The sequence below is a fragment of the Micromesistius poutassou genome, assembly GCF_964030765.1.
Source record: "Micromesistius poutassou genome assembly, chromosome: 1".
Lineage (NCBI taxonomy): Eukaryota > Metazoa > Chordata > Actinopteri > Gadiformes > Gadidae > Micromesistius > Micromesistius poutassou.
Window position 1 is genome coordinate 13,169,529 of NC_140271.1, and position 25,664 is coordinate 13,195,192.

The following is a 25,664-nucleotide window of genomic DNA, read 5'->3' on the forward strand; positions in this document are numbered from 1 at the left end:
ACAGCTGGGTTGTGTCTGCAGAGAGAGGAATCCAAGCAGCCAGCCTCTCTCTACCGATCCACCAGGCCCTGTATAAACAGCCTCTCTCTCTCTCTCTCTCTCTCTCTCTCTCTCTCTCTCTCTCTGTATCACCTCAGTCTCTCTACCGATCCACCAGTCCTGTATAAACAGCCTCTCTCTCTCTCTCTCTCTCTCTCTCTTCTCTCTCTCTCTCTCTCTCTGTCTCTCTCTCTCTCTCTCTCTCTCTGTATCACCTCATAGTCTCTACCCATCCACCAGTCCTGTATAAACAGCCTCTCTCTCTCTCTCTCTCTCTCTCTCTGTATCACCTCATAGTCTCTCTACCGATCCACCAGTCCTGTATAAACAGCCTCTCTCTCTCTGTATCACCTCATAGTCTCTCTACCAATCCACCAGTCCTGTATAAACTCTTGTTCTTCCAGTTTCCATCCTTATTCACATTAATTCTTTCTGCTGACGACACAAACAAGCTCTCTCTCTCTCTCTCTGGGAGTCAAAGCAGGTTCTACCAGCGGCAGTAAATTCCAGTTTTTTACACTTTGACACCCCCACACACACAGACACACACCCACAAACACACCTCCACCATATGCAATCCCAGCTAAATAAACATGCCCTAAATCTACACAAAAACATGTATGTTGTAGACACGAGACAAACATGGTCATAGGGAGCTGCGGCGTGACCTCTTCATGCTTACTGTAGTCATTTCTTGTCTCTCTCCCGATCTCTCCCTCTGTTAACACCAGGGGCCTGGGGGGGTACAGTACCTGGGGATGGAACCCAGGTTGTGATTGGAGGACGTCCGGGGGCCTCCGTGGGCGAGAGAGAGAGGGGGATCCGGTTGATTCAGAGCAGAAGAATGCAGGGGAGGAGGAGGAGGAGGAGGAGAAGGAGGAGGAGGAGGAGGAGGAGCCGTGAGGACATAAAGAGCTCCACGCATCGGCCTTCTAGGAACCAAATTAGCGTTTCCATTCCGGGGAGAGGGCTACGGAGAATCGGGGCTCCGAGGGGGCAGGCTGGGTTTTTTCACGGGCTTGTCTCAGAACCCTCTCTCTTTCCAGGGCTCTTGTTTATGTCTTGGATGAAGGATGTGTGCAAATGCCTGGAATACAGGCTTATACTGCCAATAAATGTGGAAAAAAAGGCCTAGAGATGGGCTGTGGGAATAACAGCCACCATCAGACTCTAATTTAGTCTTTTGAAAGTTTCCTCAGAGAAAATAATAATAAAAAAAGAAAAACAAAGCTTTGTTTGTCAAATGTTTGTCCATTTATTTGTGATAACGTGTTATTGATAGTTTATCACTCACTGTATGAGCCCATCTTCATGGGCTAGGCTTCAAAGCCTAGCCACTTTCTTGATCCCAAACTTGTTATAAAAGAGCAGTAGATGCACTGGGTTCCTATTCCTTTAAAACTAATTTAGATTTAATCTCATATGTTAACACATTAATACTGAAAACAGCTCATATTGGACAGGAGGTCTCGTCTCCAGAACCTCATCACCTCCCAGGTAAGCTGATACACACGAGTCCGGCCAGGTGTGCTAACATGCTAACATAGCATGAAGTCGGGGTGTGGCGGCATAGACCCCCACAGAGGAGGGGGGGTCAGGGTCTCCGTGCCTGAGGACCAGAGAGGTGAAGCTCAGGTGGCCGTCAGGAAGGGTTGAGTTTGTTGTGCTAGAACTTTACCCTATAGAGGCTAAGAAATTAGGCACGTTTGGAGGTTATCTGATGCTCATCTTGCAACCTATTCAGATCAGGTAAATCAAACACTAAAGCACAACAAATAAGTGCATTGATTTGAGTATTAAGTCACCAAGTGTCAGCTTAGAACGATGCCTCACTCACTCAGAAATAAAAACCAGACCAGCAGTGTGACAGTTTATTATGAGATGCCTTTATTATTGTAATTTTTGGAATCCAGTGACACAGACACATGAAATGGTCCTATCCCTCTAGCGCCCCCTACTCCCCTCCTCCCCTCACGGGGGAGAGATTCACGGCCCCCCCCCCACCCCCTACACCAGGGCCGCCACAGGGGTGAGTTTAAATTAAACAGAGATAACGGTAAAACGACACAGCCAGGTGCATTTCCACTACCTCTCCACGTGCACTCTTAGGGGAGATACAGTTTAACAGAGAGAAACTACAGTGACTTGAAGAGAACAAAAAACAACCCCAAAAAACTGAGTGAGTGATCAATCAATACCACTTAAAAAAAGAGGAAACGAAAAAACAAAGAAAGCACATACAAGGCCTCCCGCCACGGTCCCGGAAACATGGAGCCGTTTAGAGCTCTGGCGCCCCCAGGTGGCGGGCCGCGGAAAGGCAGAGAGAAAGAGACGTAACGCTAGGTTCTACTGTTCCTATCCAACGACTCGGCTTAAATATGGAAGTGGAACGTTTTTAAGCTTTTCATACTTCGACGTATTTTTTTATTTTGAATTCATTTTTCTGTATTTAACCATGTACTTTTTAGAGAGAATACACAAGTCTCGCTAAAAAAAAACCAAAAAAAACACAACCAATGGAAAGAGCTGCTAGTTAAAACCCCTTCCTCCTCCTCCTCATCCTCCCACTCCTCGCTGCGGTATCTAGGTAAAATATATAGCGGGGTCAGACGAGGTAACCACGGCCAGGGCTCCCATCATGCACCTCTTCAGTCCTCGTCGCTGCCACTGGCCGAATGCTCCTGGGGAACAAAACAAATCGGCGGCGGGGTTAAGGGCCGCGTGGCGTGACGAACCACGCTGTGGCTGTGTGGGTCGGACTGTACCATTATGTCACGGCGGGGCACACACCGCGACACAGAGCTCAAAGTACGGTCCGAGAAGACCTGTTTTCGTATTAAAGTCGTGATGCAAACACAGTAAATACCTTTATCTTTATGTAATCCCTGAGGCAGTGAACTTAACACAACGCAAGATTAAATATTATTTAAAGTTCCAACTTATGTTGGAAGAGAGAACAATTACACTTACTTATACATATCAAGTCTAGCTTCTTGTAATACAATGAACAAAGTAAAATATTAACTGAAAATTATAATAATGGAAATTCCACCTTATAATAAAACATTTCACAATATAAATAAAACCCCTGTAGTGTTAAGTCCAGGACATGTAAACTAGACCCTTAGTGTTTGTAGTCTGGCTGTACTGTGCTTTGAGACGCACGTCACTCTTATATCACTCTCCTGGTCAACACAACGATGGTGACGCCATCGGCTAGATAAACAGTTCACTACGCAGAATACAGTTACTACAGCACACCTTTCCACGGATGTTGTGTCCCAAGTGTGTGTGTCTGAGTGAGTGAGTGAGTGAGTGAGTGAGTGAGTGAGTGAGTGAGTGAGTGAGTGAGTGAGTGTTTGTGTGTGTGTCTGAGTGAGTGAGTTTGTGTCTCAGAGTGAGTGTGCATGTCTGAGTTAGTGAGTGAGTACTTCTCTGAGTGAGTGAGTGTGTGTCTCTGAGTGAGGGATTGTGTGTGTGCGTAGGTGTGTGTGTCTCCTACCTCTTCCTGCTCGTCCTCGCTGTCGTCGTCGCTCACCACGGGTTTGGGTCGGGCGCCGCGACCTCGCCGCCGCTGGCTCTTCCCGCCTCGATCGCCCTTCTCCTTCCTGCTCAGCTTGATCTTCACCTTGACCGAGCGAGCTGCAGAGAGATAGAGCGAGAGAGAAAAGGAGAGACAGGGAGAGCGCGAGAGACAGATAAACAGAAAGAGAGAGACGGAGACAGAGAGAGAGAGACAAAGAGATAGAAAAAGAGAGAGATAGAAAGAGAGACACAGACAGACAGACAGATAGATACAGAGAGAGAGTGAGAGAGAGAGAGTGAGAGAGAGAGAGAGACAGGCGGAAAGAGAGAGACAGAAAAAGAGAGAGAGAGATATTGAGAGAGCGGACACCGTTAGCTTGGTCTTCCGGAGTTTAGCCGTTAGCGTGTAGCTCGGGGGCCCGCGGGCCCCGGAGGTGCGGATCAGCGTGTGCGTGTGCGACTCTTACACTCACACTCAGACTCCGAGCCGTCGTCCACGTCGTCGTCGTCCTCCTCGCTGTCCTCTCCCTCGCTGTCCTCCTCCTTCTCGATCTTCTGCCGCACGCTGGTGAACACCGACTGCAGCACGATGGAGTCCTCGTAGATCTGGGGGTCGGGGGGGGGGGTCACAGAGGTCAGAGGTCAGGGGGTCGCTCCCACCCACCAGACAGACAGACAGGCCTTCCTGGTCCCTCTAGGAAGCCTCTCACGTTGCCGTTCATAATTCAGTCCGGTTTATTCTATTAAGTGCTTTAGAGCTCTGCGACCATTTTCATTGGTTTGATACGTGTCATTATGGAGCAGTGGGGGGGGACTCTGGAGGCCCTCCAGTAGAGGATCCCCCTCTAGGTGGAGGTGGTGTGGGGTCTGGGTGCTGGTGTTGTGTGGGTACTGACCAGAGAGCCCTCCAGGTTGAAGGTCTGGGCGTTCTGACACAGCAGCATCACGTCCTTCTCCAGGTCGTTCAGACTGCGGTACTTGTGGCTCCGGATCCTCTCCTGGACACAAAAGGGGAGGAGTCAGTGGAGAGAGCCAATCGGAACGCAGAGAACCACAACATGTGACTATAGCCCAGAGGTGCCTTTCAGCATAACACAGAATTAATACTTAATTCTAAAAATTCTGAACAACGTCCAAAATGGTGAGGAACTTCTGCAAGAACCAGGAAGGTACCAACAACGACCAGGTAACCTTTACACGGACACAGGGCCCAATAAGGGCGGGGGCCACATGAGGCCGTGGCTCCAGGAGGGCGGAGCCCGTGTCACGGACAGTAAACAGTGGCCTCAGGTCTCACCTTGATCTTCCTGAAGTCCACGGGCTTGCGGATCAGCTCGTAGTACTCTGGCAGCTCCTTCCTGGAGGGCAGCTGGATGAACACCTCGCTCAGCTGACGCCCGTTGGTGCTGGAGGGGGACAGGGGGGAGGGGCTTAGCATGGGGCTGACCAATCACAGGGGGACTTCATGATGGAATGGTAATCCTCTATATAGCCGTGAGTCAAATTAATTTACATGCATTGATGTTAATTAACATAAATCCCCATATATGTACCCTGGAAATCCTGAGTTCTTGCGAGAGCACAATTTGAATTTGCTCAGCAAGTCACTCGGAACGAGCAATATAATCCCTCCCAGATGCCCCTCTTCCAGCACATTAACCAATCACATCGGTGTATCTGATATAGGCGGGCCAAAAGCGTTGCTGTTTTACCAATCGGATACGGCAAGTCTTATCTATTGGTTAGCACCGCTGGTCTGGATTCGTCACCCCTTGTATTCTTCTGATGGTCGTAGTGTTATCCAATTGCGTGCAGTGATATTTTCAAATGCATGCTTGGGGCCGCCCCTCAAGTTGGGCCATTTTCATTACTCGTTGCCAGACCCTACAGCTTTCTAGATGTGGGTCTGGATTTCCAGGCTACATGATATTGGGAACTGTTTGAGTCGTATTCATTCACATGAATTCATGTTAATGAACATCAAATCATGTTCATTAACATGAATTTATGTTAATTAACATTACTATGAATGAATCAATGTTAATTAACATGAATTTATGTTTGTGAACATGAATTAATTTGAATTAACACGAATGTATGTTAATTAACATCAGTCAATATGAATGAATCCTGGACATTACAACGGTTGAAGTCATATTCATTCATACTAAATGACGTTAATGAACACGCGTCTTCCTCCTCCCTCTCACCCGTCCTTGTACTTGATGACGGCGTCCACGGTCTTCTTCATCTTCTTGGTGAGCGAGGGGGGGTTGGGGGTCAGCTTCTCCGCGGGGGGCCGCCCCCTCTTCTTGGCCTTCTTGCCGTCCTCATCCTTGTCGCGGCCGCCCCCGCGGCCCCCGCCGCTGGAGCCGGGCGTGGCGGGGCCCGCGTCGTGGTCCCGGTCCCTCTTCCTCTTGCGAGTGGTCTTCTTGTGGCGGACCTCCTCCTCCATGTCCTCCAGGTTCCCCTCCTCGATGGCCTGGGGGGGGGGGGGGGGGGGGGGGGGGGGGGGAGGCGGTGAGACAACGGGTCGGAGCGTGTTGCCGTGACAACTGGCCTCCCCTTACGGTTAACCGGCCAGCACCTCATCATAGACACTGTTCTAATTATTAACTCAACCATTTAAAATGTTATGCCTGTATGTATGTCAATGACTCTCTGCGGTCCTTATCTACGGGGACTCATTAATTAAGGATAATTAAGAATTTTGCCCTCTGAAGGGCTAGGGTCGGGGGGGGGTCATTAATATAAGGCCTGTGAATCCCTGTGAGACTGTAACTGAGACTAAGGGCTGTACTAATAAAGTTGAATTGAATTGAGCTCCGGGCTGGGGGGGGGCTGGGGGTCGAGAAAAGAGCCTCAGTGTTTGGATAGGGTAGGGGTGTCCCACGGACGCACAGAGGGGTGGGGGGGGGGGTTCCGGACAGGCCCTGGCCACCTCACCTTGAGCCACTGTTTCTCGGTCAGCGAGTCGCTGTAGTCCACCTCCTTGCGCTGGCGCGAGCCGCGGCCAAACATCTTCTCCTCCTCCTCCTCGCAGGTGAGGCGCTCCACCTCGGCGTCGTCCTTCAGGATCCAGCTGGGCAGGTCGTCCTCCTCCATGAGGCGGGGCTTCCTCTTGGGGTTACGGGCCTCCTCCCGCCGCCGGTCCAGGTCCATGCGCTGGGGGTGGGGGGGGGGGGGGGGGACAGGTAAACATAAAACAGGTAAACAACAAACAAATAAACACAAACAAGTAAATAACAAACAAGTAGACAAACAGGTAAACTACAAACAGCTAAACAACAAACGGGTAAACAACAAACTGGTAAATAACAAACAAGTAGACAAACAGGTAAACTACAAACAGCTAAACAACAAACGGGTAAACAGCAAACTGATAAATAACAAACAAGGAGACAGACACAGGAGAACATGGGTGTTTCGACACTGACCATGAACAGCTCGAACTCCTCCTCGCTCCTGGCGATCATCTGGTTGACGGTCTCGTCGTCGGGCACCTCGTCCTCCTCCTGTCCAAAGAGGAGGAGCAGAGAGAGGAGGAGCAGAGAGAGGAGGAGCAGAGGGTGAGGAGCAGAGACGCTCTGTGGGCACCGCGGAGCCTCCGGCCGACGCGGACACTCACGCGAGGCTGAATATTTCAAAGACGATGCACAGAATTTTTGAAACGTTTTTTCATCATCATCAAAGATGGAAGGCGATAATAAGGGTGCTTACATAGTCACTTGGTTTCGGCCCCTTGGTTTGGTGCTAAAGGAGAGGAGAATTGACAAGAAGTACAACATGAAAATGTGTTCGACCAAAAACAAGCGGGAATATGACAAAGAAGGAAGAGAAGAGAGAGAGGGGGGAGGAAGGAGAGAGAGAACCGACAGGGGAGGGAGGGGGGAGAGATGGACCAAGAGAAGAGAAGGGGGGGGGGGGGACACTTAACCACAAGAGGGGTCCAAATGAGGATTTGAACGCAGAGGAAAAGCAAGGAGGAAGAGGAAGAAACAAAAGAGAGAGAGAGAGTAAAACAGGGCTGGGGTGGCGCACGGGGGCCGTGGTGTGGGCGGGGCCGGCGGGTGGCACCCACCCACGGCCCCCCAGTGCGGCCGCCCCCCCGGGTCCCGACCTCGTCCTGCTCCTCCGTCTCCAGGATGGCCTGCAGGAAGGCGCGGCGCTCGCAGCCCGACGACTTCTGGTCGAACATGCCCGCCTGGATGACCTTCTGGTCCACGTTCAGCTTGTACTTGGCGGCCGCCAGGATCTTCTCCTCCACGCTGTTCACCGTGCACAGCCGCAGCACGCGCACCTCGTTGGTCTGCCCGATGCGATGGGCGCGGTCCTGGGCCTGCAGGTCCTGGGGGGGCGGGCGGCAGAGGGGGAGGAGGGGGGAGGGTTAGCGGCGGAGGGGGAGGCGGTGGCGATGTTGGGAGGCGAGGTGAAACCCTTTATTTGACCCCTTTTGTGGTCAAATGTGGTTTATCGGATCTGAGCAACGATAGACCTTAGTCACAGAGCGGCCGTCTTTGTTTTTAACACCAGCTGGGCGCTAGCGCTTGGAACATAGCGGCCATCTTGGATCTGTGAGTGTGAGTGTTTGTGTGTGCGCGCGTGTTCGAGTGAGTGTGCTTGTGTGTGTATCTGTGTCTCTGTGTGTGTCTGTGTCTGTTCCCTTGTGTGTGTGTGTGTGTGTGTGTGTGTGTGTGTGTGTGTGTGTGTGTGTGTGTGTGTGTGTGTGTGTGTGTGTGTGTGTGTGTGTGTGTGTGTTCCAAAGTGTGTGTTCAGGTGAGTCTCTATAGTGTGTGTGTCTGTGTCTCCGTGTGTGTGCGTGTGTGTGTTACCTGGTGGGGGTTCCAGTCCGAGTCGTAGATGACCACGGTGTCGGCCGACTGCAGGTTGAGCCCCAGGCCTCCGGCGCGTGTACTGAGCAGGAACACAAAGTACTCCGAGGCCGGGTCGTTGAAGGTCTTCAGCAGCATGCCCCGGTCCTCCGCCTTGGTGGTTCCTATGGAGACCAGGACCAGGAGGAGGAGAGTCAGACACACGGGAGGATGCTGTCACAGTAGTCACGGTAACAGTGCTCCTAACCCTAAAGATCCATGACGTTAATGAGCAGGTAGGGGGTCTTGATCAAGGATGCCTAGAAGGTGGACTTTAGGGGGATCAGACCCAGAACCCTATGACAGAACCTTACTATTGAGGCTGTGTTTTATAATGTGTCTGCTTTGATTCGCCGTGCGAGTGAAAGCAAACACATTCTCTAACACACAACTTCAATCGTATAATTTTAAATGATCAGTCAGTGAGTGAGTGAGTGAGTGAGTGAGCGTGTGTTACCTGGTGGGGGTAAATCTGGCTTTTTAATGACGTAGTTTGCTGTATATATATATCTCCCGTGAGGTGATATCTAACCTAAATCCATCCTCATGTAGATGAGTGTGTGGCCTCACCGTCCAGACGCAGGTACTTGAAGCTGCGGTAGGCAAAGTAGTCCTCCATGATGGTCATGAGGGAGGTCATCTGACAGAAGAGCAGCACCTTGTGGTTGGTGGCCCGCAGCTTGGGCAGGATGCGGTCCAGCAGCTCAAACTTCCCGGAGGACCGGAACAGGTCCGGCCTGGGGGGGGGGGGGGAAGAGAGACACCGGGGTTAGTACACTTTGAGCGAGAGACACCGACACAGAGTCGGGAGGGGGAGTTAGAGAGAGAGAGAGAGAGACACACTGGGGTTGGCACCCTCGGGGCGAGAGACCCTGGGGTTCAGTACACTCGGGGCGAGAGACCCTGGGGTTCAGTACACTCGGGGCGAGAGACCCTGGGGTTCAGTACACTCGGGGCGAGAGACCCTGGGGTTCAGTACACTGGGGTTGGGAGACCCTGGGGTTCAGTACCCTCGGAGCGAGAGACCCTGGGGTTCAGTACACTCGGGGCGAGAGACAGACACGGAGCAGGAGGGGGGGGGAGTGAGATAGAGAAAGACCACATACCCGCTCACCACTCCTCCAGAATACCCAAGATGCTCGGAGAAGGACTCCTGCGGACAGAACACGAAAAAACACATTAAACTGGGAACTACTTTGCGAACGGTTCTGAACACGCTTATTGCTAGTCATGCTAAAAGCTAACTACAACACATGTATACATGTGCTAACAGAAAAATGACACCAGACTCCCTCGGTGCTAGCTGGCGATGCTAAGGGCCGTTAGCGGTTAGCGTTACCTCGATGTGCTGGAACATGTAGGGGTGGTTGCAGATCTTCCTCAGCTGCATGATGGTGTTCATCAGGGTCTTGGTGCCGCCCTTACCCTGCGGAGAGCAAACACAGACGCGGTGTTAGACCAAACAACCCGACCAAGAGTCATGGTCTCCTGACATCAGAGCTAGTCTCAGCCCAGAGCAGCTGGTCTGCTGGTCGCCCCCCCCCCCCCCCTCACCTTCTTGTCCTTCTCAGAGCCGTCGGTCAGCAGGACCCCCTTGGCCTGCATGTGGCGGTAGAGGACCCTCTGGAGCGCCGACATGTCGCACTTGATCACGTACTCCACCTGGAGGCACCGCAGGGACGAGGGTCGGTCACACACGTACAGCAAAAGATATACACGCATGAGGGAATGAGTGAGTGAGTGAATTAGTGAGGAGGATAGGTGGATGAGTGAGTGAGTGAAGGGGTGGACGAGTGAGTGAGTGAAGGGGTGGACGAGTGAGTGAGTGAGAGAAGGGGTGGACGAGTGTAGGGTTGGATGAGTGAGTGAGTGAGTGAGGGAATGTAAGGGGTGGATGAGTGAGTGAGTGAAGGGGTGGATGAGTGAGCGAATGAGTGAATGACTGAGTACCTTCTCAGGCAGCTGGGCCTCCACCTCCTTCTTGAGCCGGCGCAGCAGGAAGGGCCGGAGCACCTTGTGGAGACGGCGGATGATCAGGATGGTCTCCTCCTCGTTCAGGTCCACCTGTGGGGGGGGGGGGGGGGGGGGGGAGCCAACAACATGTTATGATGAGCTGAGGCCGAGTGCCTCTCAGACACCAGATAATGGCTTCTCTATAATCTCTGGGATAGGAATCGGAACAACGAGCGTACCGTTAGATAAAGGCCTACAGCCTGACCCAGCAGATCCCTTAAAGGTTCCGTGACATGCCACCAGGTATGAGTGTGATTAGCCGCTACAATCGGGCTCTTCTGACATCACACCTGGTGGCAACGTCACAACCTTTAAACTTTATTCGGCGTCAACGGTTCTGGACGGAAGCGTTAACTGAGCGAGGGCTCACCTTCTCCCCGGTCATGGCGAAGGGGGCGTTGAACCACTGCTCGAAGGTGTTGCAGCTCTTGAAGATGGTGGGCAGCAGGAAGTTGAGCAGCGCCCAGAGCTCGGGCAGCTTGTTCTGCAGCGGCGTGCCGGTGAGCAGCAGGCGGCGGGGGGCCAGGTAGTGGGTGTTCAGCACCTGGGTCAGCTTGCAATGGTGGTTCTTCATGCGGTGACCCTCATCCACGATCATGTACTTCCAGCGCAGCTGAGGGCAGCAGGGAGGCAGCGGTTAGTTCACACCAGGAAGGGCCTTGGGGTGCACTCATCAGGGGAATGACAAGGGAATACTCAGGGGATGTGGTTGGCATACACTGGGAATTTGGTGGGACCACACTCAGAATATCTTTGGAATACACTGAGAATATCCTGGAAATACACTGGGAATGATGTGGGACCACACTGGGAATGTCCCGGGAATACACTGGGAATGTCCCGGGAGTACACTGGGAATGTCCTGGGAATACCCCAGGACTAAAGTGGGAATGTCCTGGGAATGCCGGGCTCTCACCTTGGCCAACACCTGCTTGTCCTTGATGATGTACTCGTAGGTGGTGAGCAGCACGTTGAACTTGCCGCTGCGCAGGATGGGGATGAAGGCTCGGCGGGCAGCGGGGGAGCCCTGGAGGAGAGACAGAGCGTCGTCATGGAGACCAGGCCACGTTAGATGGAGACACAGCGCTGTCATGGAGACCGGGGTATGGGCCTGATTCACTTAGCGGCCAGATTCAAACGCTAGTCGGGTGGGAGAACTAAACACAGAATTCTGCGTTCAGTTTCACCCCCGGCCCTCGGAACCAAGAGAGCCACTCGGTGAATGAGAACCGTTGTCAAGACAACAACAACATGATGATCATAGAGACCCGGGTACTAACGTTAACACAGTGATCAACTCAACATCAACACTAATGACAAATAGTGAACTCCAACAAGCGGTAGTATTACACAGACGAGGGGGGGCCACCTGAAACACCCACCTTGTAGGAGACCTTGATGACGGACGGAGCCCACTTGTCGAACTCGTACACCCAGTTGGACAGCGTTCTGAGAGAGCGTGAGAGAGAGACCAGAGACAGAAAGAGAGATAGAGAGACAAGAGACACGAGGAGAGAGAGACGGAATAAATGTATTTAGCTCATTTGTCCTAAAGAGTAATTGAACATTATAAATTGTGTTGCAGTCGCCAAGATAGCATCCTGTATCCACGATTGAAAATAGCCCACTAGCGTTAGCCCACTGGCATAGCGTCTAAGTGCGCGGAGCGGGGACTCACGAGAGGGGCACGATGATGAGGAAGGGCCCGTTGATGCGCTTGTGCTCCATGAGGTACGTGATGAGGCCGATGGTCTGGATGGTCTTCCCCAGGCCCATCTCGTCCGCCAGGATCCCGTTCAGGTTGTTGTTGTACAGAGACACCAGCCACTCCAGGCCCTTAACCTACAGACACAGCACAGACAGGAGAGAGAGAGAGAGAGAGTCAGTATTGGGGCGGGTTAACAGAGACACCAGCCACTCCACCTACAGACACAGCACAGACAGGAGAGAAGAGAGTCAGTACTGGGGGGCGGGTTAACAGAGACACCAGCCACTCCAGGCCTTTGACCTAACCGGACACAAACGCAGGCAGGAGGAGTCAGTACTGGGGTGGCTGTCTCTCCCGTGGGCGATCCCATACGCATCTAGATGCATGCGCTACGATGCAATACAAAACCCACACAGATACACCCGCAACGATGCGGATACACCTGTAATGATACTGTGGTTCACTGGAGGTCAGATTCGATACAATGCGATACATTCAATTGACCACTGGCCAAGCTATGTACATGGCACTGTGGCAGAGGCGGCGTACCTGGTACTGTTTGAGCATCCCGTTGATGAGCAGGCTGGACTGCTTCTCCACGTGCTCGGTGACGGCGTGGGCCACAGCGTAGTACGACTGCAGGCCACGCTCGAAGGACGCAGAGCTGTACTCATCATCCACGTCCTGCTTGGCGTGCCTGGAGAGGGGGGGGGGGGGGGGGAAGAGAGAGAGAAAGAGAGCGAGAGAGACAATAAATGATCAGTTTATCCATGAAACTCTTGAATAAAATGTATTAGGAAACTAATAAAAAAATACATCAAATATAAAAAGATAATTTCCAGTCTATCCCGCATCGTAGTACTACTATCTCCCTAGTACTTAGCATCTTATCCTAGCTATCTTTGTTGTATACGGGGAATGGGTTAACCTAGCGATGGTTAGTGCTTGGCACTTGCTTCTATGAACATCCTTACTGTACAGACAGCGGTTAAATTGTTGTTTCTCCTTACAAAATACTCATTGTAAGTCACTTTGGATAAAAGCGTCTGATAAACACCCTCAAGGTAAATGCATTGAATCTCCTCATCAGTTTTCATGGTTGACCTTTAACCTTCTTAATTACAGTGAAATGGTCATTTTCCAGATCACTATTTGTCCCCCGAAAGGTGCTCCGCTAAGCAGGACCATGAGGGTACCGCTGGGGGTCAGGGGGTCAGGCCTCTTACTCGATGATGTGCCGGACATCCACCTCGGACACCTCCTCCACGTCGGGGTCCGGGATCTTCTTCTTCTCCTCCACGGGGGCGACGGTGGACGGGGGAGGGGGCGGGGGGATCTCCTCTTCCTCCTGGGGGGAGAGCAAGAGGGACGTAAGCGACATCACGTCACCGGCGTACCGCTCACCTGTGGTGTCGGTGGTGGTGCTGATGCTGATGCTGGTGTTGCTAGGCGACCGTTACCTCGTCGTCTTCCTCCTCCGAGCTGGAGCCCTCGCTGTCGGAGCGTGGAGCCACCTCGTACCTGCAGAGATGGAGTGGAGAGGAGGAGAGATGGAGAGGAGAGATGGAGAGAGAGGAGAGACGGAGGGAGGAGAAATGGGAGAGATGGAGAAGAGAAGGAGTTAACACAGGTTTAAGTCGACATTTTTAGTATAGTCCTACCCAGGGTTCATCTCAGTGTTATAGTACAGTGTGTAGGAGTGTGTATATGTGGGTGTATTCCTACCCAGGGTTCATCTCCAGCCAGGTCTCCAGCTGCCCAGCTTTAGGGGCGTCCATTCCAGTTAGGATCTTCCCACTGTCCACGTGGACCAGTTTCACTGGGAGGTCACTCATCTGGCTGGTCTCATCCAGCGGCTAGAGGGGGGGAGGGAATTATGAAGCAGTTATTCACTTATGTTCTGCTAACTGATATATAATTTGTGTTAAAACTGTAATACTAATATCATGGAAATAATAAGATGCTGCCACAAGATTTATTGTAACCCAAGCTCCACCCCAGCACCACCCCCCAGTAGTCCTACCTCTCCGTCGGGACCCATGGCAGCACCTCCTTCTGGATTCTCTGGCTTCTAAACAACAACAACAACAACAAACAAACAAACAAACATAATCAGAGGCAGACACAGTTTATAATGGCACCTTAATCGTCTGTAATGTTGACCTTTAGCATTAGTTTAGCATTTACCACTCGTATTGTGTATAACATCTATAAATTATAATATATTTCCTATTGACTCCCAAAAAATATTATAATATATTATTTTCCCAGTCTTGCACCAAAGTCAAAGTGAACTTTATTGTCAATCAGAACATGCAACAAGTAATTACACAGAGGACCAAAATTTTGCGTTTCCTCATATCCCATAATATCTTAGCACCCAGATGTTAGAAGGGTACACAGTAAACATGTGACCCGCGTCCCCGACCCTGAAGTGAAAGGTCACCTTCTTCTTCTTCTTTTTCTTCTTCTCCTTGAGGGCCTGCACGGCCTTGTGGGCGCGGACCAGCTCGGTGAGGTTGGCCACGTACTCGTCCGTCTGCTGCAGCAGGTAGGCCAGGCGCTTGTCCTTCTTCTGGTCGATGAGCTTACGGTAGCCCTCCTCATCCTCCGCCTGAGAGACAGCGAGCAGAGGACCCAGGGTTAGAGGACCCCCGTACACATCCCCCTTATAGTGGCTTTCTGCGCTTTAGGGATCACCCCCTTTACTGCACTAACATAGTACGCGTCTTCCATAAAACGTTGTTTTTTTTGGGCATCGTTTAGTAATTAATCGTAAAATGATTTGTCTATTGTGGAGGAACCGTTGTGTTTGAAACCGCCACAGGATTTCTCACGAAGATGTGGCAAAGAAAGTACATTTATACTGAGTTAGGGCTGACGTGAGTGCTTAAAAAATGGCAGAGTAGCAGCGACAAAGAATGATGCATTCTGTCGTCCACGCCATAAGATGACGTGGGAGGAGCCTAGTTGTGGGGAGTCTAAGTGGGAGGGGCCTGCATCAAAGGGGCCTAAGTGGGAGGAGTCTATTGGATGGCGTTAATCATTTGCTTGTGTGGGAGGATTTCCGGGATCCGTTAACAGTCTTAACGTGGGAGTAAAAGTACAGAATGCCGTCTCTCACCATGAGCCTCCTCATCCTCTCCTTCTCGATGCGCTCGTTCTCCTTCTTCTGCTCGCGCTCTGTGTTGGCGTGGTAGGTGGCCACCGCCTTGGTGGCCTTCTGGATCTTGCCGGTGATGGAGCGATGGTACTCCTTGAAGTCCTTGGCGTGCTGCAGGATGCTGTTGAGGTATTCCTGGGGGCAGAGTGCAGGGGTTAGAGCGATGGACACCAGCAGGGATGGAGTGTGGAGAACCCACTACCCTGATTCTCCTTGAAATTGTCTTACTTTTTCTTATATTTGTTATATGTGCTTATTCATATATTTTTTTATATTTTATTTTTTATTCATCTTTTAATGTATTTTCCATCCTTTTATTCTCTATTTTGGATTATTGTGCCCGAGCAGCCTCAGGTGTACCTGGTGTTTCTGCCGGCGCTTCCTCTCCTGCTCGATCTTCTGCTGTTTCTCCAGCTTCTCCGTGATGCGAGCCTCCCGCAGAGACTGCCGCTTGCTGCGCTTGTAGGCCTTGGCGTTGAGCGCTGTCTCCAGCGCCGTGTCACGCCGCATGCAGACCACCACCTCCTGCCTCAGCTGGGGACAGAGACACACGTTTAGCACACGACACTGACACCGTCACAGAACAAACTACAGACAGCAGAATCACTGATGGGGTGAGGGGGGAGAGAGATGGAGGTGGTGAGGGGTGGGAGAGAGATGGAGGTGGTGAGGGGGGAGAGAAATGGAGGTGGTGAGGGGTGGGAGGGAGGGAGGGGGTGAGGGGGGAGAGAGATGGAGGTGCTGAGGGGAGTATAGGAGAGCAAGAGATGGCCGGAGAAGAGACGGATAGAAAAGGATGGAGCAGTGGAGGCAGCAGAGAGGGTTGCCTAGCCGAGTGAGAGGCCAGGCGGAGGAGAGAGAGAGAGGTCAAAGGGCACAGGGGGGGGCGCGGCTCACCTGTCTCTGGAAGTTGAGCAGGCGCAGGGCCTTGAGCTCGATGTTGGCCTTGGTGCGCAGGTCTCCGGCCAGCGAGCCGGGCAGGTGCTCCAGCTCCTGGATGCGGTGGGCGATGCGGGCCTGCAGCCTACAGAGACACACAGGGTCAGAGACAGACACACAGGGTCAGAGACGGACACACAGGGTCAGGGTCCAACGGTGAGACATGGCTTGACACAGCCGGTCAGAAGGAACATCAGACTTTATCCTCCAGGTTGTTAACCACCTATATTCATGCATTCATTGTTTAATCCGATCTAAATAGTTTTTACTCTTTAAATGGATGTTAGTGTCTTTCATTCTGCTGTCAATATTTCCCTTCTGGAATTGTGGTATATTACATTATCAATATTGTTTTAGCTCTTGTGAGCTTGTCAATTCCAGTCAAGCTGAGGTGTAGACTGCAAAATGATCAGGGTTAGGTTGAGTCAGGGCGTGTGTGATGAGTGGCTGGGACAGCTACGGGATGGGTCGTGGGACGGCAACGGTTGAGCTTGTGGGTGGGGACTAGGGATGTCACGAGAACCGATACTTCGGTACAAAGTCGATACTAAAATTCAAAAAACGTGACGGTACTCGTTTTTCTTAGTACCGTAGGTACCGAATATGCAATTCCTCCGGACGTCACGTGGGCAGCATATACACCTACACGGGAACATGGAAGACGGCAACTGCAGCTGCAGCGAGTGCGACGGCTCCGCCTCGACTCGTCGATAAAAAGAATAGCAAGAGTCGTGTCTGGAAGTACTTTGCGTTTGGAACGCTGCGCCGCGCGACTGTTTCAGACGGGACCCGTTTCAATGTTGCGCTTCTAAACACGCATGGTACGACTGCGTTCGGCATCGCTTACTTGATGTTGTTGATTGAAGATTGAAGATCGGCAGGTTGTAGTGGGTGCGGCGGTGAATGTGTGCGTGCGTGTGCGCGTGTGCGTTGCGAGCGTATGCAATTTCAAAGTAAACAAACCAACTCAAAGCCGATGCATGCATCCAAAACTATTCGTTCAAAACCAAATAAACAAATCAAAAACAGCGTTGCTTATTCGCTTCAAATACTTTTTCTTTTCAAAACTTGGTCATTAATACGGCGCGGTACCGAGCGGTTGAAAACAATGTTGGCGTCTCCTGTGGCTGCCTTGCGCACCTGCGTTATATTACTTAATATTAGGTTGGAAGTTATGTTTTAACCCCCGCCATGCACGCAAGTGTAAACGCGAGCCGCATAGCTGCATGACTGCCTGCTTTCAGCGCGTATTTTTTTATTATTAGGCTATTATTATTACTTGAACGCTACATGCCACTGTTCTTTTTTTGTATTGTTAATAGTGGTTTATTTTTATTCATTACTTGAAGGCTACATGCCAGTGCCACTGTTTTTTGTAATGTTTAAATGTTTTTAATAAATAAAGTACATGGGATTTATTGTTTTGTTTTTGACCGTGGTATCGAATTGGGTATCGAGAATCGTGGAATTTCACTGGTATTGGTATCGACTACTAAATTTCTGGTATCGTGACATCCCTAGTGGGGACAGCTACGGGGGGGGGGGGGTATTCGGCGGAGGCCTCACCTGTACTCGCGCTCCTGCAGCACCTCCACGGGGTCCAGGCCGCGGGGCTTCTGGATGGGGGTGACGCGGTTCTGCTTCTGGTGCAGCATCATGGGCGGGGGCTGGGCGGGCTGGCCTGGGGACTGGGTCTGGGGGGGCATTACGGGGGAGGCAGCCGGGGGCACTGAGGGGGGCGCGGGGGAGGGCCGGCCCGTGGGCTGAGGAGGGATCAGCTTCTGGGGGGCGCTGGACGGGGCGGCGGCGTTCACCATGGGACCTGAGGAGAGAGACGGTCATAAACAGGTTATTATTATTAACAGTAACATTATCTAATACACTGCTTGACTTTAGCGTTAAATTAAGCAGATATGATGCAGAAGGATATGTTTTAATGTGTGTTCTTGTTTTAAGTAAAACATGCTAATCTTTTATGGGCACTGCCTGCCTCACCCCTGTTTTAAAGCTGACGCGGGTTGCCAGGTTGGGTACGCTGAACAAAAGTGAGCGCAGGACAAGCCGAGCAGAAAGTTATATTTTTCAGTTTTCAGTTATGGTTATGACCAGTGACACTGGGAGTGCACATCTGGCAACGCGGGCCAGTGTGAGAATAGTGAAACCTAACATACAGGCTACAACAAACAGTCCAAACTGGCACAGGGCTCCAGGCTAACTTTTTGGTTAGTGGTTGCACTGGTGCGCCTAACTTTTCTTTTTAGGTGCACCAGCACAAAATTTAGGTGCACCCAAAAATTTAGGGGTTTCAAGTGCTTCACCTAGCCGGAATTGAACATTTCAAAATAAAACATTTCCAAATAAAAGGACTTGTGCTTAAAGGGTTATTCACCTATAAAACAACATTGTGATCCAACACTATATATCATATATTTATAGGTTATTTTGCTGCAATTGAATATACTAACTCCAAATTAAAAAGTAAATCTCTTTACCGATACACTTCCGGTGATTTGACGCGTCAAAAATGCACTACAAGTTCTGAATGGGGGCGGGTCACAATGAATGGGGCCGAGATGATTGACAGTACAGGTGATGGTGCTCTTTGGTTGACAGCGGGAGAGGGAGAGGAGATGGAAGACGGAGCCGCGCTGTCCTATATGTTTCTAAACATATAGGTTACAGATTAATAAAGGCCTGCATGAGACTTGTGGTCCTACCAACAAAAGTAAAAAAATATAAACCCGGTGTGCAATGATCATGTTTTAAATTTAAAAAAGGTGCTTATTAATGATAATGCAAAACATTAAAATAGCTACTTGACCCCACGACACGCACAAACGTGCAACACGCCATAAACGGCAGGCGTGTTAAACAACCCAATAAATCCAACCTACCTTGTAAGCTTGTTCAATAATTAGAGAGGGAGAGGAGATAGACTGATCCGCGCTGTCGTTTAGGACAGCTGGGTTGTTTAACACGCCTGCCGTTTATTGCGTGTTTAAGTTTGTGCGTGTCATGGGGTCCAGACTCTCAGTAGTAGGTCTGGTTGGAACAGTAGGCTGTTTTTTAAGTTAGTTTCAACCTCGCTTCATTTTCCCTCGTCTTTTGTCGCATTTATTTTCTTTCTCCGTTTAAGTTACTCTGGCACTCAGGTCGCTTGCAATTTTTAAACACACACAAGCAGTGAACAAGACCACAGCCAATCAGAGGCAAAGAGCCGACCGAGCTCTTTCTCTTATTGGTTTAGACCACGATATGATCCAACCACGAGTGTGAGTTTGGTCACAGGAGAACACACAGAGATGATGCAAAGGAAATTTATGTTTTCACCCGGGCAGCGTCAGGTGCACCAGTGCGACCTAGAAAAATTATTAGTCGCACCCTTAAATATTTTGGTCGCATGTGCGACCAAATTAGTCGCACTCTGGAGCCCTGTGGCATTTCAGTCAGAGAAGCCAGCATTTTGGTGATGATTCCTTAATCACTGATGGCATATCCTTGTCATTTAAGGATTTAATTCATTTCAATTTTTTCCATAATCCATTATGTTTGTTAACCGTTATCGTTATTAACGGGTCTCTGTTCATGTTGGTGTGAATGTCATTAATCATCTGAACAAAATGGCTGATCCACAGTTATGCATTTGTCTCCCCCCATTCCCGTACCTTCAGGCCACTGCTTGGGGGGCCCGTTGGTGGGAGGCCCCTGCATCCCTGGGGGGACGCCCGCGGGCCCCGGGGGCGGCATGTTGGGACCCTGCATACCTAAAGACCAAACAGAACCGCTTTACTTCACTGTCCAGACACATGCTCCACCCAAGACACTTACACCAACTTGCCACCAGGGGGCTCAAATACACAGAAACCGGAGATTGTATTTTAACCACTCAGACTACAATCATATTAATGAAGAGTAAAAAATATATATATATATATATATATATTTAAATTGCATGTTAGAATGTCAATTAAATGTTGGAATAATTACAAATTTATTCTAAAAACGAATACCATTCTCATTTAGCTGATGCTTTTAGCCAAAATGACTTAAAGCCCAATAATCTAAATATCAAAAAAGTAGCAGGTAGGGGTTAGGACCTCTTGCTCAAGGGGGCATTTATTTAGACTGGGAACACTGGGGTTCAAACCCAGAACCTTTCGGCTGGGAGTCAAACACCGTAAGCACTATGGACTATCCTGCCCCCATGACACTTTATAAAATAAATATGGTATTTATTTTAATATACTTTATAATAAAGTAGGCTGTCCCCACTGTTTCCATTGCTGCTGCTCCGACACCTGACCGCTAAAGGGGTGAACACAGCGTTATCGTAGCTCATCTCTGACGCTACACCAAACCGTTGGCTGTAAGCAGCCCCGGCGCTGCAGCTCACCGTGGGGTCTGTTGTAGTTGGCCTGCCCAGGCCCCGGCCCGGGCCCCGGACCGGCTCCAGCCCCTGGGCCCGTGGTGGGGGGCATGCTGGGCATGGGCTGCTGCTGCATGCCAGGCATGGGCCTCTTCCCCTGCACCGCCATCTGGAGGTGCTCCGGCAGCGGCTGGCTGCGCGCCAGCATCTTGTAGGCCATGATCTGCGCCCGCAACTGGTGCAGCTGGTTCTGGTTGAAGGGGGTGGGGCCTCCGGGGGCCCCACCTGGCCCCGCCACGGCCCCTCCGGGCCCGCCGGCGACCGGGGGTCCACCACTTCCTCCGCCTCCGCCGCCGCGGTTCTGCTGGCCCATGGGGGGGCCGGGGTCTCCGCTGCCCTCCATGGGGCCCGAGCCAGGGCCGGACTGGCCCCCGGGCATCATGGGGCCCGAGGGGGGCCCGTTGGCGGGGCCTGGGCTGGGGGCGTGCTCCGAGCCCCCCAGAGGAGAGGGGTAACCTGGGGGGGGGGGGGGGTGAGACAGGACCACACTCAGTCAGGAAGGAACTGGCTGCAATACCGTCCCTTTAATATTAATTAACACAGAAATAGATGTTATGTTGACACAACATGGACTGTCTTAAGGGTCAACGGACATGGGGATATTGACAAAGTTGTGTGGAGGCTTAAGCTGTGGATCAATGCACTCTCTCTCCCCGTGTGTGTCTCTCTTACATTCTCTCTCTCTCTCGCCCTCTCTCTCCCTCTCTCTTCGAGTGAGCATGGCCCTACGACGGCAGCAGCTGCTTCTGTTGTTTTTCTGAAAGGCGGAAGTCCACTGTTCTCTTTATAGCCACTCCCCCTTTGTTTATGTCCCCGCCCCCTTCTCTCTGCGCATGGATCAGTGGAGGAAGTGGAGGAACCGGCTGGGTGGGTATAAACCAAGCGCACACATGTACACACCGATAGCTGCGGCTAATTTATGAACTACTTGATGATCTGTGAGTTCAGAGAAACAGGGGATCTGACCAGAGAAATAAATACTAATCAAAAAACTAAAACGATTCTTAAGTGTTCAATGATCCAATTATGTGTTACTACACATAATGCATATATATACATATAATAATATAAATATATATATATATTATTTATATATATATATATATATATTATATATATATATTATATAATATATATATAAAAAATAAATACATATAATGCAAATACTGTCCTTAATTGTGCACACCTGAACACTCTGCCTTATGTTGCTGAGCATGTCAGTGTTGTATCATCAATACATTCTGTTATATGTCCCACTACTATGTCAGCCTATCAGGAGTTTGTGGTCAAACTAAAGATAGATACAGTGTGGAGATGTCCTGTTACAACGCAACAGGACCACAGTCAATAAGGTTCAACAAGTTGAACACACGTGTAGTGATGGAAATTGAATACAGTGTTGTGTGTGTTTGTTAGGTAGGCAGGGGTGTGCACTCCGTGCGTGTGCGTGTTTGTGTGTTCAGTAGGCGTGTGAGTGCGTTAGGTAGGTGTGTGTACGTGTTAGGTGTGCGTTCATGCATGTGTGTGTGTGTGTGTGTGTTTGTTTGTGTGTACTGTGTGTACCTTGGGAGTGCTGGTCCATGGGGCTGGGCGGGGGTCCCATGCCGCTGTGGGGCCCGGGCCTCATGCCCATGCCCTTCATCTGGCTGTAGCGAGGGTCGTCAGGCATCCCCTTCTCATGCATGCCCTCCATCGGCTGGGGAGGAACGCACGGTTACTGTCACCTGGCAACACGCAGCATCACTGGCTACCACGGAAACAGGGTTAAAAAGTTACACTCTACTCTAGTTTAACCGCTCTCCTCAAATCAAATATTATTCTGTACACTCCTCATCCACAAGAAACACACCCATATGAATAATCTAATATAGGAATATCTGGCACGGAAAAAATGTGTAGTTGTGTGTCTTATCCTAGCTGTCTTTGTAGTAATGCCTCAAATATAAATATACAGTCGACAAAGCCTTTCATGGTTTTCCAGAAGTTTGGTTGTTGTTGTGTGTTAAGGTGATGGCCCACAGAAGAACGAATGGTTCTGCATGTTGTTTGATATAATCCAATCTGAAAAGCACACTTTGATATGTTTTAATGTAAACCGTATAAGAAGTGAGACTTTAACATGTGTGGCCATGTTGATACGACGGCTAACAGTGAACTGGGAGTTTAGAAACCTGTCCAGCTTTCTGACTGGGAACTCATTTCAGTTTCTCTCCTTGGAAGACAAAATTCCCAGTTAGGATCTTTCATCAGCCCAGGGCGTGGAGACAAGTCGAGAGACCAGACGAAAGAGACCAGACAAGAGAGGGACAGGCGAGAGAGACCAGATGAGAGACCAGACGAGAGCGACAAGACGAGAGAGAGTGATCAGACAAGAGAGACAGGAGAGAGAGACCAGACAACACAAGAAACGAGAGAGACGAGAGAAAGACGAGAGAAAACAGGACGAGAGAGAGAGACCAGACAAGAGAGAGAGACAAACGAGAGAGACCAGGCGAGAGAGACAGGACAAGAGAGACCAGACAAGAGAGAGAGAGACAGGTTGAGGGCACTACCTTGTGCATCTGGTGCATGTTCTCCTGGGGGTACCCCGAGGGGCCCTGGGGTGGGTGGGGGTGTCCGGAGCCTGGGGGCCCCGGGCTGGGGCCCATCATGCTGTGGGCCGATCCCGGAGACGGACCGGGGCTGGGGCCCATCATGGCTCCTGGCGAGGGCCCCGGACCGGGCGAAGGGCCTGGTCTGGGAGTCCCTCCCATGGGGGGGTCTGGGGTAGACATCTCTCAGCAGAGACGGAGGGGGCGGGTTGACAGCAGTCGAGTACTACTACTGCGATGGGGACAGAGAGACAGGTTTAAGAAATGAATGAAAACAGCATTACGGCCTACAAGTGATGTTCCTAGTTGTTGGGTCAATGAGAGTCAGGGCCATACAGACACACACATGCACACACAGACACATACAATATTAAAAAGATCCCTCTCTTAATCACACATGCACACACAGACAAACGCACACTCTCGAACACACACTCGCACACACAAACACACGATATACAATCTAAAATCAATAACACATGAACAGTCTAGACTAAATTTAACTGCCACGGCATAATGATACATTTTCATACAGTAACGACAAACTGGTCTTATCATTTTGCTCAGCGAGAACAACTAATATATTTATAGTATAGAAGATGATTTCTGGGCTCAGCTCAGAAAATATTAAAAGAGATTACATACACACACACACATCACAATGACATGCTGTGCTTCATTACAGCAGGGCAACAGGTATGTTGCATAATCATAATAACACTGTTGAAATCATCAATCCTTTTAAGTTGATCTCTGGTCCTGAGCAACAATCTAATACCAGATCATGTTTTCATAAAAACTTGTTTTGTTTGTCATAAAAAAAAAAACACCAATCAGACTAATGGGTCATCACCTGAAAACACAACTAACGTCAACGCACACGACCATCACCCTCTCCACCAGACCAGTGTGTGTGTGGTCAGATCCCACCAATGCGTTCCAGCACCAGTACCTTTACATTAATGTTTACATTAAAACCAGAAATGGCTAGCCTGCATGCTAACCCGCTGCCCAGGCCCGGCTAGCCTTTGTACCGCAAGCTGTTGTCACTCTACACTTAACCTCCTCTCCCCGATTCGCTCTCCTCACATCCGACCACCTATAACAAATAAACACTCAACTCAACACAACACAGCTCCGAAAACACGAATTAAACCCCGAAGTAGTGATGTAAGGTCCCTAAAGGGTGTTAGCTAGAGGAGCTAGCCTAGCTCGGCCACGCTATGCAGGGCTAATTAGGTTAGTTATTAAAACCCCGTGTTAAAAACACATCGATCCTGGGTTTCATATCTGGAGGTGGAGATGCGATTGATCCGGCTCGCCTACCGTACACCTGGCACACACACACCCCGCACACACCGAACGACCCCGGTTCATTCATCCCCCGGTCCGCCGCGCCGCCAGCCCGACGGCGGCGGACCGAGACCCCTCATTTGAGCATCGCTTTACCCGATAAACCAGCCCGAAATGCATCGCATAAACACCGCGAAACCGTCGGAAAACATCGCCGCGGTCGTACTTACTCAAATCGGGTGAATTCGTTGTGATTAAAACCTCCGCGGTGGCAAGGTCTTTGGGTTTTCCTCCTAGACAGAAACAAAGAGCGACCGAGCGAGCAGCGTTTTGTTCCCCTCCACCCCCCTCTCCCGGTGGACCGGGTGAGAGGCAGCGCCGCGCCGCGGTGTCTGGCTCCCCCTAGCGGCCGCAGTGCAGAACCGCAGGCCCCACTGAGCATGCGTGTCCTGCCTGGAGACCGTTTCCCGCATGCGCAGTAGGCGCTGCGCTGCAGAGGAGAGGAATGCCGGGGAGGAGGGAGATTGAGCATGGGGGGATGGGTGTGTGCGAGTTAGAAAGCGGTCGCTCTTTATCACACATGCACACACAGACACAGACACACACACACACACACGCTCACGCTCTCTCTCTCTCACACACACACACACACACACACGCACGCACGCACGCACGCACACACACACACACACACACACACACACACACACACACACACACACACACACACACACACACACACACACACACACACACACACACACACACACACACGCTCTCTCTCTCTCTCACACACACACACACACACACACACACACACACACACACACACACACACACACACACACACACACACAGGCCGGTTTTATTAATGTGTAAACATTAATAACGTGTGTATCACCTTGCAAGTGGATAGGAATAGCGTTCATTTAGTTAGAGAACATCTTGCAATAGTATGCTACTACTTATACGCAGTATATACCTTTATTCCTGCTATATCTACTTGTATTACTGTTATTAATCTATTACTATTTATTTCAAAATCTGATGATGAACAAAAAAGTCCATGAGCTAATGAGGATACACACGTGTACAC

General features: G+C 50.5%; 1 protein-coding gene across 3 annotated transcripts; it reads right to left on the reverse strand.

Annotated features, from left to right (window-relative positions):
* Positions 1-1,905: 1,905 nt before the first annotated feature.
* On the reverse strand, positions 1,906-24,917 carry smarca4a (SWI/SNF related BAF chromatin remodeling complex subunit ATPase 4a). 3 transcript variants are annotated; one of them, XM_084488105.1, is made up of 35 exons: positions 24,799-24,917; positions 23,237-23,507; positions 22,248-22,380; positions 20,652-21,140; positions 19,924-20,022; positions 17,825-18,080; positions 16,217-16,343; positions 15,680-15,853; positions 15,281-15,454; positions 14,603-14,770; positions 14,180-14,227; positions 13,882-14,012; positions 13,617-13,677; positions 13,383-13,504; positions 12,706-12,853; positions 12,127-12,290; positions 11,831-11,897; positions 11,365-11,475; positions 10,819-11,061; positions 10,386-10,499; positions 9,990-10,097; positions 9,775-9,861; positions 9,542-9,588; positions 9,006-9,172; positions 8,397-8,560; positions 7,685-7,912; positions 7,285-7,317; positions 7,002-7,079; positions 6,511-6,729; positions 5,787-6,046; positions 4,862-4,970; positions 4,461-4,562; positions 4,032-4,170; positions 3,542-3,681; positions 1,906-2,720 (listed from the first exon to the last, which is right to left on the reverse strand). In XM_084488105.1, exons 2-35 carry the CDS (start codon positions 23,456-23,458, stop codon positions 2,688-2,690), a joined length of 4,965 nt encoding a protein of 1,654 aa, XP_084344231.1. In that variant the 5' UTR covers positions 23,459-23,507; positions 24,799-24,917; the 3' UTR covers positions 1,906-2,687. The 3 variants fall into 3 exon arrangements, with proteins under 3 accessions (XP_084344231.1, XP_084344230.1, XP_084344229.1); XM_084488104.1 differs by having other exon boundaries at positions 4,038-4,170; positions 5,775-6,046; XM_084488103.1 differs by having other exon boundaries at positions 5,775-6,046.
* Between the last annotated feature and the right edge of the window lie 747 nt (positions 24,918-25,664).